The sequence below is a fragment of the Geotrypetes seraphini genome, chromosome 7 (genome assembly GCF_902459505.1).
Source record: "Geotrypetes seraphini chromosome 7, aGeoSer1.1, whole genome shotgun sequence".
NCBI classification, from domain to species: domain Eukaryota; kingdom Metazoa; phylum Chordata; class Amphibia; order Gymnophiona; family Dermophiidae; genus Geotrypetes; species Geotrypetes seraphini.
In genome coordinates this window covers 164456657-164470330 of record NC_047090.1, presented here as the reverse complement: position 1 = coordinate 164470330, position 13674 = coordinate 164456657, and the positions used below count along the sequence as shown (strand labels likewise).

Sequence of the window (13674 nt, the reverse complement as noted above, 5' to 3'; positions counted from 1 at the left end):
GTTCCCCCAGAAATCCTCCATTATGCTGGTCAGTCTGTTCATTATGTGAGTTCAAGTTCATGCTTCATAGTCCAGCTGGAGCCAATACATTCACGGCTGGTGACAATTCCCATTATTAATTATATCTGATGCCCAATCAGACCAGTACTAGCCCCAAGGGAAGCAGATACCCCTCTTCCCAAGTTTGTGCCAATACTAAATGAGCAACTGTTGGAGGTGTTGTGTCTTCCCAGGTGACAAATGAAAATAAACAGAGCCATTCATGATGGCTATTGGCTCCTCTTACTATTCCTTACTTTCCCACGCACTGCCTCTGCTCTTTAAATGATGATACTCAACATTGGTTCTCCCCATTCTCTCCTGTGCCTGTCCTTTTTTTTTTGGGGGGGGGGGCATGTCCCCTTTGGAATGCTCTGCTTATCCTGTAAGACAATTAGCACATCATTAAAAAGGCACTTTTTAGCATTACTTTTGGAGGTTCATGGGAATCTTAAATGTGTGGCCAAAACCTGTGACATTAGTCCATTGTTTTCAGTAGGCCTGTTACCAGAAGAAAGCTGCGAGTCTTGCTTTAGTGCTTGAGCCTTGACATCCGTTTGGTTGTTTACATTTCCTCTTTTCTTTTTCTCACTGCCTTCATTTGTATCGCAAGTAAGGTGGTCTAACAAAACTGGGGAGAAAAGAACAATAAATGATAAAAGATTCACTAACCTGCCTGATCCTGTCCGATCTGTGGCTGATCCGAGGCAGGCTGACTGATTCATAAATGGGGGCGATGCAAATGAGGGTGATAGGAGACACGCCTTCCACCGACCGCACGGATCGCTGGAGAACGATCCTTGAGCATGAACAGACCATCTTCTTTGCCTGTAATAATAATTTTATTTCTTATATACTGCCTGCCAACAGTTCTAGGCGGTTCACAACAATAAAAACTGAATCATTTCTGCAAAAAGTACAAATTTATAATAACACTACTACATACATCAATCAAATACAGACAGCATTGGTTAAAATATAGTTCCAAAATATTATTATCTATTAAGACATTGTGATAGGCCAGAGCAAACTACAGGGTTTCAAGGAAGGTTTAGATAGGTTCCTAAAGGATGAGGGGATTGAGGGTTACAGATAGATGTAGAGGTAGGTTACAGAAATGGTCAGGAACCACTTCACAGGTCACAGACCTGATGGGCCGCCGCGGGAGCGGACCGCTGGGTGCGATGGACCTCTGGTCTGACCCAGTGGTGGCAACTTCTTATGTTCTTATGACATAAGATAAAAAAATTTTTAAAAGATACAAAAAAACCTCATCATAAATCAATATTCTTGTTTATCAAATAAGTAGACTGTCACAGGTCTTGTTCCATCTGTGCTCTTCTCCCTCCTTCCTCCTCTAAGGTCCTTTTGTTTGGTTCTGTCCCAAGCAAGCTTTGAATACTACAGCTCTTTTTGGCTTATGTACCTTCCACTGGACATTTGTTTCAGGAATCCATCATCCTTTTCAGTGAAAAAGTATTTTTGCCCATTCTTTTGAGTTTCATAGGATCTATATCTTCTGGTATACGTATTAAATCATTTACTTCTGGCAATTATGCAATACTTTAAGCAAAATCTCTTAAACCTTAGAGAAATAAATATGATTTTGCTCTTGTGAACCATGTTGCAGGAGTGTGGCCTGAAGGTTCAGATGGGACTGATATCAATGCTGTGTGCAGATCACTTGAGAAAAAACTTCTTTCAACTGGAGATGACTTTGGCAAAGTACACCTCTTCTCGTATCCCTGCTCACAGTTTAGAGTAAGTTATTTTTCCCGTCAGAGTCCATGTTTGTGCCACTGAAATGCATTTGGAATGGAATGCATAAATAGATGGAAAACGAGTGATGTGGAAACTGGGAAAAATGCTGTCATGGAAACGTCCACTGTTGCCACACAACACAAATTGTTCTCCTCTTCTTTTTAGGCTCCCAGCCATGTATATGGTGGACATAGCAGTCATGTTACCAATGTTGATTTTCTATATGAAGATAGCCATCTCATCTCAACGGGTGGAAAAGATATGAGTATTATGCAGTGGCGAGTTGTTTAGCGGGATGTCTGTGTGAACTTTTTGCATCATTGGAGGATTTTGTGCAGAAGACCAGCAGCATATAGAAACCTGTATCCTGCACTTTGACTTGGTCAGTTTGTGGGTTCTCTGTTTTGACGTTCTTCTGCAACTCAGGAAAATTGAACCCTTCATTAAGTGTAAAGATTCCCAAACTATCATGCCTCATGTTCTGAAGAAATCTGGCTTTTGAGGGGTTTTGTAAAATGTTAAAAAGTATGGAGAATATAAAATGATGGCATGAAGATTTACAAAATAATGATGATGACAAAAATGGTATATCTATAGTATTGATTATGTATGTCCTATAAAAATGACTAAAATTTTTGAGTATTTATAGTATGTGTTTGTCACATCGCTAGTATGCGTGTCTATCTATTGCAGTCTGTAGCAGAGCACTTAAGTACTGTTTCATATTGGTTCCTACCAAACATATTCAGTACAACTCCACTTCTGAAGCTGTTTCCAAGATCCAGTTCAGTATACAGATATGATTGTTTTGCTGCTCTTTAAAACTACTAGGTACGAATTAACCCATTTACTTTGGTGGCACAGCCAGGGTTTAGACATTAAGCCTAAAACCTCCAAATCAGATAAATGTCATTCTTTCTTTTCTTTTATATTTGTGCAGAAACCATATAAAATAACAGACTACATCTCCTTATATGAGGGTTTCAAAAGTTTGGTCAAAAAGCAACTTAAACAACGTAGTCTCCATCGACGGCTATACAAGTAGTCCAGCGAGTTAACCAGTTTTTTTGGTAAGCTATTTGGCCTACAATACGAAAAAGCTGGAAACTCGCTGGACTACTTGTATAGCCGTCGATGGAGACTACGTTGTTTAAGTTGCTTTTTGACCAAACTTTTCAAACTGTTTTCGTACTCCCAACAATTAGCTAATCTATCAGTAGTTCAGCATGAATTATACCTGTACACTATTGGAGAAATGTATAAGTTTTGATAAGGCAAGACTTTACTTTTATGCTTATGACATTGTATATTTGTACTGTACTTTATAAGACCAAGTAGATTGTTATATATCCTAGATATATCCCAAGCCTGTTGCAGAAGAGAGGAACTTTTTATAAAGAAGTATGAACTATGGACATGTAGGTTTCTGCTCCCTATCTCTTGTGCATGAATATCTAATATTTCTGGTTTTGTAAATAAATAAATATTAGAGGTGACATAAAAGGGTAAAAAAAGGCCTCATCAAGACCCGTCCAGTGGCAGTGCTGTGCACTGTTATGTAAGAAATATGGGTTCGATTCCTGTGTCCAGCTTCTGCTCCTTGCTTTATGGACAACCTTGGTAGTTCTTTGGGTTTGGGAAGGGAGCAATCACTCAAAAGAAACACCTTCTCATTAGACCTTGAGTTGTATGCATATCGAGTTCTGGAAGCTTCTATGCTCTCTGGCTTTTGGTTAAGAATTGCTACTGTGGTGGACTGAAGGTAAATGTATAAAAACTTTTCCAGTTGTAAAAGGCGGCTTGTGCTGCTGTTATTTCCAATTGAATTGGAAGCCTACAGGTGGAACCAAACCCCCTAGAAGGCCTTGAGTAAACTGACTTCAAATCAGAGACCGAATGTTATTGTTTACATTAGAGAAGGTATATATAGAGATTTTAAAAATAGAATTACAAACTCATTAAAACTGATACTAAAATTTTGTAACTGAAAATGAATGCTGAGTTCTCTGAACTGGCTGTTTAGAGTGACTAGTGACATGAATAGGCAGGGAAAAAAACCCTTTTTTTTGTATTATGTTTTTGACCTGCTACATGGAAAGTGCAGGCCACCAATAAATAAAATGAATTAAATGAACCAATTGCATGGATTGTGTTTTGACATTCACATTCATTTAATGTATCTTTGAGACTCTATTACAGGCAATGCAATTAAGCTACCTGTGTGTCAACTTTAGTGTTTGCAGCTCATTGTTGTTTTCTATTACAACTAATCATTTTTATAGCACTATTAGACATATGTAGCACTGTACATCAAAACACAGAAGAGACGGCCCCTGCTCAAAAGAGCTTACAATGTAGTCAAGACAGACAAACTGGCCAAGAAGGTACATCAATACACATTTCTCAGGTGAGGAAATTACAGAGAGAATGATGACAGATGTTGGTGCTTAGCTGTTGAGTTGGAGTTTGGAATTGAAAGCAGCTTCAAAAAAATGGTCTTTGAGTCTGACTCTGAATACTGCCAGATGGAACATAATGTCCCAAGTCAGGCAGTTTGCTCCAGGCATATGGTGCAGCAAATTAGAATGGACTGAGTCTGGAGTTGACTGTAGAGGAGAAGGTACAGATAAGAGAGGCTTATCCGATGAGCATGGTGCCCAGTGAGAGGAAGAGGAAAATCACGGAAAACTCTGGTGTAAAGGAAAATGCACTTATAAAGTCCTTGTATGATAAAGGTGAAGCATATTAAGTCCTTTGATAACATTAAAGATGAAGAAACCAGACCTCAAAGAAAAACCCCTCTTCTCCCTCCTGCTCTAATAAATCAGTATATTAACAATATAAAAGACATTTCTTACTACATTTGCCAGCTGTCATATACTGATTGGGAAATACCCTGCTGAGCTAACTGCTAGGCTAAGCGAAACTTATGAGAAGGAACAAGCAAGCAAGCCTCAACTCTTTTGCATGGCAATAGGGCCGCACACCTGCCAGGATATTATGAAAAGATGAACACATCTCATGATCAGAAATAGAATTCTCAAGAATATCATTTAGTAAGACATGTCTTGTGATAATGAAGCAGGGGGGGGGTTGAGGCTCGGAATTGCTTATATGGTAAATCAAAGGAACATTTTTGGGAAAAGGATAGGCCTTACGGTAAACTGAACAGACGTATAGCATGACACAAATGTATAAACCAATAAATGAATTTACTTATTTGATGACGTGTAAGAAAAGAACCAATAAAGATGTATCATGTGATTTAGACCAACGTGGTGTTGACCACCAAGAAATGTATAAAACCAGGCCTGTAAGCGGAAGTGGACAGAACAGACATCAGAGGATCCTCAGACCTGAAGATCACATTCTGTTACTCTATATGCTGAATGATTTATTCTTGTAAGCTGTTACTGATTTGCTAATAAATATACTTATTGATTGATACCAGTATATAGAGTGTGAGGTCTCTATCTCTGTGTAGGCTTCTACAGCGGCCTACTTCACCAGGGTGAGTGTAGGGCAGGGGTGTCAAAGTCCCTCCTCGAGGGCCGCAATCCAGTCGGGTTTTCAGGATTTCCCCAATGAATATGCATGCAGTGCTTTCATTGTATGCTAATAGATCTCATGCATATTCATTGGGGAAATCCTGAAAACCCAACTGGATTGCGGCCTTCGAGGAGGGACTTTGACACCCCTGGTGTGGCACCCCTGGTGTAGGGAAAGAGCAGTAATACTAAGCAGCTGCATAGTGAATACCCTTGTAGGTCAGTAAGAGGAGTTTGAACTTTAAGCGGAAACAGATAGGGAGTTTCAAGTTTAATAAAATTTTGATTAAAATGCAATATCATAAATCCATTGGTGGAATATGAGACATGCAGCAGAATTCTGAATAGATTGAAGGGGAAGAGAGATGGTTTAGCGGAAGGCCAGAGAGAAGCAGGTTGCAGTAGTCTAGGCAAAAGGTGATGAGGGTATGGATGAGGGTCTTGGCAGTATGCTCAGAAAGGAAGGGTCTGATTTTAGCGATATTGTAGAGAAAGAAACAATAGGTTTCGTCAGTGCTGAATATGTGAAGAAAAGGAGAGAGATGAGGTCAAAGATTACCCTGAGGTTGCGAGCCAATGAGCTAGGCAGAATGAGTGCTTTGTTCATAGAAACAGAGAATGGAGTAAGAGGAGAGATGGTTTAGGTGGAAAGATAAGGAGCTCAGTCTTAGGCATGTTTAATTTTAGATGGTGATGAGATATCCGATAGCAATGATATCCAGGTTGAAACTCGGGACTGAATGTTGAGATTTCTGTGAGTTGTTGGCATAGAGTTGATAATTGAAAGCCATGGGAGGAGATTAGAGCACCAAGAGAAGAAGTGTAGATGGAAAAAAAGAAGTGTAACATATACAACACTAAGATACACTGACCGACAGCAGGATGACAGTAGGGGAAGATCCACCACATCATACGCTAACGGTGCGATGGAAATCCAAGTGAGGACAGCGTATCGATGAATAGGTGGTGATTTATCATGTCAAAAGCTGCGGATAGATCAAGAAGAATGAGGACAAAGTACAGGCCTTTGGATTTGGCCAGGAGCAGGTCACTGGAGACTTTCGTAAAGGCAGTTTCTGAAGAATGAAGAGGTGAAAGCCCGATTAAAGTGGGTCAAGGATAGCTTGAGATGAAAAAGTCAAAACAACAGCGGTGAACAGCACTTTCAAGTAGCATGGATAAGAAGGGGAGGAGGAAGATAGGACAATAGTTGGAAGGGCAGGTAAGGTCCAGCGAGGGTTTTATGAGTGGTGTAACAACGGCATGTTTGACGGTATCGGGCAAAGTTGCGGTGGAGAGTGGTAGGTTGAGGACATGGCAGATAGGGGGAATGACAATAGGGAAAGATAGTGGTAAGTAGATGGGTGGATAAAGTGCAGTATTCCTCATACTTGGTTATATCTGACACAATTCATCTCAACAGGGGCATCTAAGAGACCAAAGAGATCTTCATATGAAATACGGTACTTAGGGTGGTTGACTGAATTTTATATGATATACCACTTTACTGCAAAGTCCACTGAGAGAACTAAAAGCAATATAGTGTGAAATCACAAAAGGTTTGGAGATGCTTATTACAAGAGGGAACTTTCTGAAGACAGCTAAGGATAAATATATAATATTCAGTTTAATACACCATGTGTTTCTTAACCAATGACAAAGACTCTCTAAGGAGAAGAACTGATCCAGAGTCTTAAGCTGATTTTCATAGTTGGGGTCAGGAAGGAATTTGTGTTGCTACTGCAGAACTAGCAACAGATGTACTTTCTCTCTTCTCTGGATTATCATGTGTCCAGCTGGATGAATATAGACGTACTGTTTGATAAGTTATTTTTGTTGTATTTTCAACAACAGATACATTCTCAAGATATTTTCCAATTCCAAGCTTTTGAAGATGAGCAGAAAGGGTGTCTTGAGCACACACACCCCCCTTTTAAATAATTTTAGGTGGAAAATTTCCATAAGTTCTGTTTTTATCATCCTCTGAAATGTACAGGAAGAGTGGCTACATGCTTTACATACTTCTAAGTTCAAAGCATCTGGTTTTTAAATATGATTAAGGCAGACTGCTGCTGTTTTGAGCTAGACACAAGCTCCTCCTTTAATTGCATGCTCCAAATAAGAGGGTTAGATTGGAAGAATAAATGTAAAGGTTAATTTGAATTTATGTTGTGGTTTTTCATTATTCTGAATTTTTTATTTTAACTATCTTCCTTTATACTTATTGGAGCTTTGGTGTTTTTCCTGCTGCCTAGATAACAAGTAATTGCCCAGTGGATAGGAAGGAAGGGCTGCAAATCTTGTCTCTTCCACCAGCACTCTTTTATGTACACAAGCTTAAAAGGCAATTCTGTAAGCTAATGCCTAAATTTAGGCACACGCATGATACAGAATGCTAGTACGTAAACGACTGGGGTCAATCATTGAAAGATATGTGCTAGGAGCTGTTCTGTAACTAGCACATGTAAAATAGAGAGTTGCGTGGGGACAGAAATCAAACCCGTCCCTATAAACTTCAGAAGTAGTTATTTAATTTAATTATGCTACTGAATTAAAGGCTCTGGTAGAGATCCATTTGCAAATGAGCAAAGACACTTTATTTATTTGGAAATATTAATTGGGAAGAATACATACTTTGTAAACGGGTTTCTACCAGATCCTCTAATGTAAATATAAATACTCAGCTGATGAGGACCCCCAAGCTGTCAGCTGAGGACTTCCTTTGCAGTTGGCCAGGGGTCCCTTTTTTCCAAACTTGGAAGGCAGCAGTAGCGTCCCTGAGTCACAGATGCTGGCGACTGCTGCACTTGGTGGAGGAGAGTTCTGGCCGTCTCTAGAGGAGGTCCTCTGCTGGCAGTGCTTGGGGATCCCTACCAGTCACAGCAAGGGTCAGCAAGTACTTCAGCACTGTAGAAATAAAACCAGAAGTGCATTTCCTTTTATTTTGAACACAGTGCAAAGACATCTGCTATACACATTTCCCAAAGCTAACATATTTTAGTCAATAAATTCCGTTTTTTACCTTTGTTTTCTGGAGACTTATTTTTCCTTCAAGTTTGTCCAAGTTTCTTTTTTCCGCTTTCCCATCTTCTGCAAATTCTTCTGTTGCTGTCCATTGGTTCCTCCTACCATGGTCCAGCATTTATCCCTCTCATATCCCCCGGACCATGTGCAACATCTTTCGCCCCTGCCCATCAGCCTCATGTCCAACATTTCTCCTTCTATCACCCCTCTCCAGCACTATGCCACATATTTCCCTCCATTCCCTTCACCACTATGTCCAGCATTCCTCCCTCTTGCATCCCATTCAGTCTGTCCTACTGTTCCCTTTCCACCACATTTCTCATTCTCATCTTTTTCTTCCCTCTCACTGTACCTCCCTTCCTCTTTCTTCTGTTCAAAAACTAAATCTTGTAAGACATATTAAAAACTAACATTACAAACATATTAAAAGAAAAGCCTAGTGAATCAATTTTTCGATTTGATTTTCCTGCTCAATTGGGTGATTTTTTTTTTTTTTCAAAACATCCTGGTGGGTTTATTTTATAGCCTCTTCACCCTTTCCACCCCCTTTTCCCTCTCCTACCCACACTGGCACTGTGGTGTAAACAAAATAAACAAACAAAAAACACTTTTCCTCTCTGTTAAATCCTAGCTTACCTTCGCGGTCTAATACCAGCTCTGGCAGGATACACATTTCAAATCTGACATATTGTAATCACAAGGATAGCACAAGAGTGTGTGTGTGATATATCACGGTAAAAGATTGCTAATCATGCAGGATTATATGAGGAATTAGACAAGATAAAGTGAACCTACCGAAATGATAACGTGATCTTACAAATGTGGGATAACCTCAAAGGCTAGGTTAGCCTTTAGAAAGCTAAACAACTATAAAACAAAAAATGTGCAAGGTTGCATAACATCAAAAAGGGAAACAAAAGTAAAAAATAAATAAAAAAGTTAAAAATAGAGCTATATGGTGTCATAAAAGTAAAAATTAGGTGAGAAAATAGTGACTCAAAAAAGTGGAGCACAAAAAGCTCTACTACAACCACAAAGTGATAAAAGGAGGAGCCTCAAGTACAATGGATTATCAAAATGGACCCAATTTAAACCGGATAAATGGAAAACCAATCATATAACTAAAAAATAAAATACCATGACATTAAAACGTAATTATAGTATACAGCGTAGCATGGCTTAAAACAACAGTACTAATGTAGGATAAAATAAAATCTTATAAAAACATGAGAGAATTAGTGAAAAGGGGCAAAAACATGACAGCAAAGAAACTAAAAGTCCACGGAGGGACGTGCAGAGATCAACCTGCGCAAATAATGTGATACAAGCACCAGTGTGCTAGAGTGATCCGAGTGAAATGATGGGAAACCTAAATAAAAATGGTCTAAACCTAATCTGGCCACCAGGTAGCACAGAATCTGAGCGCAGGAAACACAATAATATAGGACACCGCCACAAGAGAGTAAAAGCACAAATGTGTGCACAGGAACTCAAGTGACAAGACGCTCCTAACAAATAGTATGAGGATACGTACTGACAACGACATATGTGAAAGGAGGCAGGACACAGCATGCACACAAGAGACTAGAAAGATAATAAGGACCGTGCAGGAAATCCAACAACAAATATAAAGGTAAAATGAAGTAGTGTTATCACTGATATGCTAGAAACGATCCAAACAAGAGAAGATATAGATCGACTAAAAAGTGATTAAATAAATTGGACTTACCCAAATAGAGCCGCAAATAGGCACAAGATATGCAGTTTAAAAAGATGCCATGGGAAACGGAAAGCAAGGATATGCTAGGGGAATGTGACGTGGAAGCACATGATTGGAGGAGAACAATACCATGTGATGAGCTGTGTGAGAGAGTAAGGGGCTGTGCCAAAACTATCAGCCGGATTGTAGGCAGTGCAAAAGGGGGGAACTGAGGCAAAATTACATGAAGGCACGGGGAGGAGGGCACCAAATCAGGAGGCTGATTTTTTTTTTTTTTAGAAATTGATTCGAATCGATTCACCCAAAGTGAATCGGTGAATCGATTTGAATCGGAAATCGGGCAGCACTAGAAGCCACCACTAGAGTCTCTAAGCAGGTTTCCACAGTGCCCCTAGTGGCCACAGCAAAAATCGATCCAGGCATGTGACTCAGAAAGGAGTCAACCCTGCAGGCACTGAAATACTATATAAAAAACACACAAAATTCCAACTGCAATAGTTCACAAAAAAATAATTTTAATAGTCAGAATGTGCCAAGTCAAAATGAAATGTAATATCAAAGAAAAAAACTGGGGGAAATCCTGGGTAGTGCTCAGGATTTCTCCACACAGTTCACTCAACTCCAAAACTGTATTGTTCACTCAAACAGTTTCTTGTCCCCAAAGTTCTTTCCCCTAGCCTGCACAATGCAGGTCTTGGGTAAGTCCAGCTCCTTAGCTGTAACAGTCCAAACATTCAAACAGCCCAAACATGAAAGCCTCCAGCTAACACAGCACGGCTGGGGCCAGGAAAATTGCCTCAAGTTTGCATTATGTAAAGCACAAAAATAGCTTGCAAAATTCCCTCCCAGATCAACAAGACAACTTCAGCTTCCTACAAGCATGGGCTGAGAACAAAACACAGCAATCAAACCCCCCCCCCCCCCCCAGTTCTGGCAGTCCATGAAAAAGACAGAAAAAAAAAATATATATATATATATATATATCCTCAGCAAAAATAGCAGAAGCAAAAATAAAACAGTTTCATTCCATGTCCCAAACACAGAAAAAAAACAAAAAAAACCTCACAGCTCTCCTATCAGTACTTGCAAATGGTTTCCTTATGCCACTTGCTTCCTCCTGCAAAGCCCAACAGCACTCCCTGGCCTGGGGCTGCATACGGTGGTGTGGACCCAGCTTCTTCCACGCCCAGGTCTAAGGCATTACCCTGGCTTGAGCCTGAAACTTTCTCTTTGGGAAGAGACACATGTCTTCCCACTCACCTCTCTCCAACTAGTGCAAACTATTGGCTTTTCATGAGGGGAGCCATGCCCTGCTCTGACTGAGCCTGCTCTCACCTGGGCCCTCTTGGGCTCCCCCCAGAGGACACTAGATAAACAACAGGGCCCAAGGCAGGCACGGAGCCTGACTGGTCACAATACCCAATTCACGCCAAATTCTCCCTTTCTATTCCCTCCCCCACCTCAGCATCTCTTTCCCTCCCTTCCTTCATCCTCTCTCCCAAGTTTATGCCATTCAACAAGTTATGAACCGTTCTTCCAAAGATAGCATAAATTCTACTACCTTGATATACCCTCATGTAATAATAATAATAACTTTATTCTTGTATACCGCAATACCATGGAAGTTCAATGCGGTTAACAATAGAAGAGACTGTACATTTACAGCGATGATACATATTACAGTGTTGTTACATTTACAGAGGTGTTACATAAATAGCAGTATTAAAAAGGCATATACTAAAGAAGAGACTGTACATATACAGCGATGTTACATGTTATAGCGGTGATGTTGAATGTGAGGCAATGAAAAGGCAGGGCAGTTAGATAAAACAGAGATTGAGAAAGAGAGGCCAAAGTGGCTTGGGAGGGGGGCGTAGTCAGAGGGAATGGAGGGATGTCGAGGTCAGGAGGGTGCAGGGAAGGAGGGAAGGCAGCGTTAGCGGAATTTGTCGAAGAGGTAGGTTTTTAGTGACTTCCTGAACAGGTGGTAGGGCGGGGAGTTGGAGATGAGGGCGGTAAGGCAATTGTTCCATTTGCCCGCTTGGAATGCTAGGGTTCTATCAATGAATCTCTTGTAGAGGCAGCCTTTTAGGGAGGGAAAGGTGAATAGGTGGGCGTTTCGTGTGCGGAAGGGGCCTGCTATTTCAAGGTGCTCAGACAAGTAGATTGGGGAAGATCCTGTTAGAGTTTTGAAACAGAGGCAGGCGAACTTGAAGATGATCCTTGCCTCTACTGGAAGCCAATGGAGTTTGGTGTAGTAGGAGCTAACATGGTCGTATTTTTTGAGATCATAGATGAGGCGGACAGCCGCATTTTGGACTGTTCTAAGACGTTTGATGGTATTTTTATAGGATCCCAGGTAAATAATGTTGCAGTAGTCTAATATGCTTAATACCAGAGATTGAACGAGTATACGGAAGGCTTGGTGGTCGAAGTAGCGTTTGATGGTGCGCAGTTTCCAGAGGGTACAGAAACATTTTTTCACCTGGGCACTGGTATGGTCATCGAAGGTTAGGGTGCGGTTCAGGATGACTCCAAGGATTTTTATGGTGGGTAAGATAGGGTAATCTAGCCCATTCAGTCTGAGGGAAGTGTTTGTTAATTTGTGGTTGGGACTCGCTAAGAAGATTTTGGTTTTTTCAGAGTTCAATTTTAATTTGAGTTTTGAGGTCCACAGTTCTAACTTGGTGAGGATAGATGCGATGAGTTTTTCCATTTCTAGAGTGAGTGAGGTAATGGGAACAATGATGGTGATGTCATCTGCATATATGAACGATTTTAGGTTAGAGTTTGCTAGGCTTCGTGCCAGAGGGGTCAAGTAAATATTGAATAGGGAGGGGGATAGGGGAGAGCCTTGTGGGACTCCACAAGGGTTACGCCAGTGGTGGGAGAAGGCTCCATTACTGTGGACCTGGTAGGTACGGTTGGTTAGGAAGCCTGTGAACCAATCTATTACCTGTCCGGAGATGCCGATGGAGTCAAGGCAGTTGAGCATAATGTTGTGGTCGACCAGGTCGAAGGCACTACTCAGATCGAATTGAAGTATCAGGGCGCTTTTACCCAGTGAGAATAGGTGGAGGAGGAAATTTGTCAGGGCAGCTAGGACGGTTTCAGTGCTATGATTTGGGCGGAAACCGGACTGGGAGTCATGAAGAATATTGAACTTGTCAAGGTAATTCGTAAGGTTGTTGTTGACAAGACCTTCCATGAGTTTTTGGAAGAGTGGTATGTTGGCGATGGGTCTGTAGTTGGTGATGGAAGAGATTGGCTCATGTATATGATATACCCTCATGTATACATATTGGTGTTGTATTCTTAAGGATCCTCAGCGGCACCACTTAGGGCTCAATTCAATCTCATTGCCCCAAGCTTTACGTGTCAAATCTTCATCGGGTCCTATCTTAACTTAATTCAATCATTTTTTTATCGTTTTTTACTTTTGTTAAAGTTTTTTATATATTAATATAGTATTTAAAAAGCTATACTTAGCTCTTTATCATGTGGTCTCTGGCCCAGGGATTGTCATACCGACATGTTTCACTATAAGTTAGCTTTATCAAGGATAATCCCCATGTATTTAAT

The 13674-nt window shown here is 40.6% G+C and overlaps 1 protein-coding gene across 2 annotated transcripts in view; it reads left to right on the top strand.

Annotated features, from left to right (window-relative positions):
* EML1 (EMAP like 1) overlaps positions 1–3934 on the top strand; it is a 202633-nt gene extending 198699 nt beyond the window's left edge. For both annotated transcript variants that reach the window (XM_033951732.1, XM_033951734.1), the window contains 2 exons: positions 1670–1800; positions 1966–3934. In XM_033951732.1, the coding sequence (XP_033807623.1) occupies positions 1670–1800; positions 1966–2091 (257 nt within the window). In that variant the 3' untranslated portion in view covers positions 2092–3934. The remainder of the gene's footprint in view (positions 1–1669; positions 1801–1965) is intronic.
* The last annotated feature ends 9740 nt before the right edge of the window (positions 3935–13674 follow it).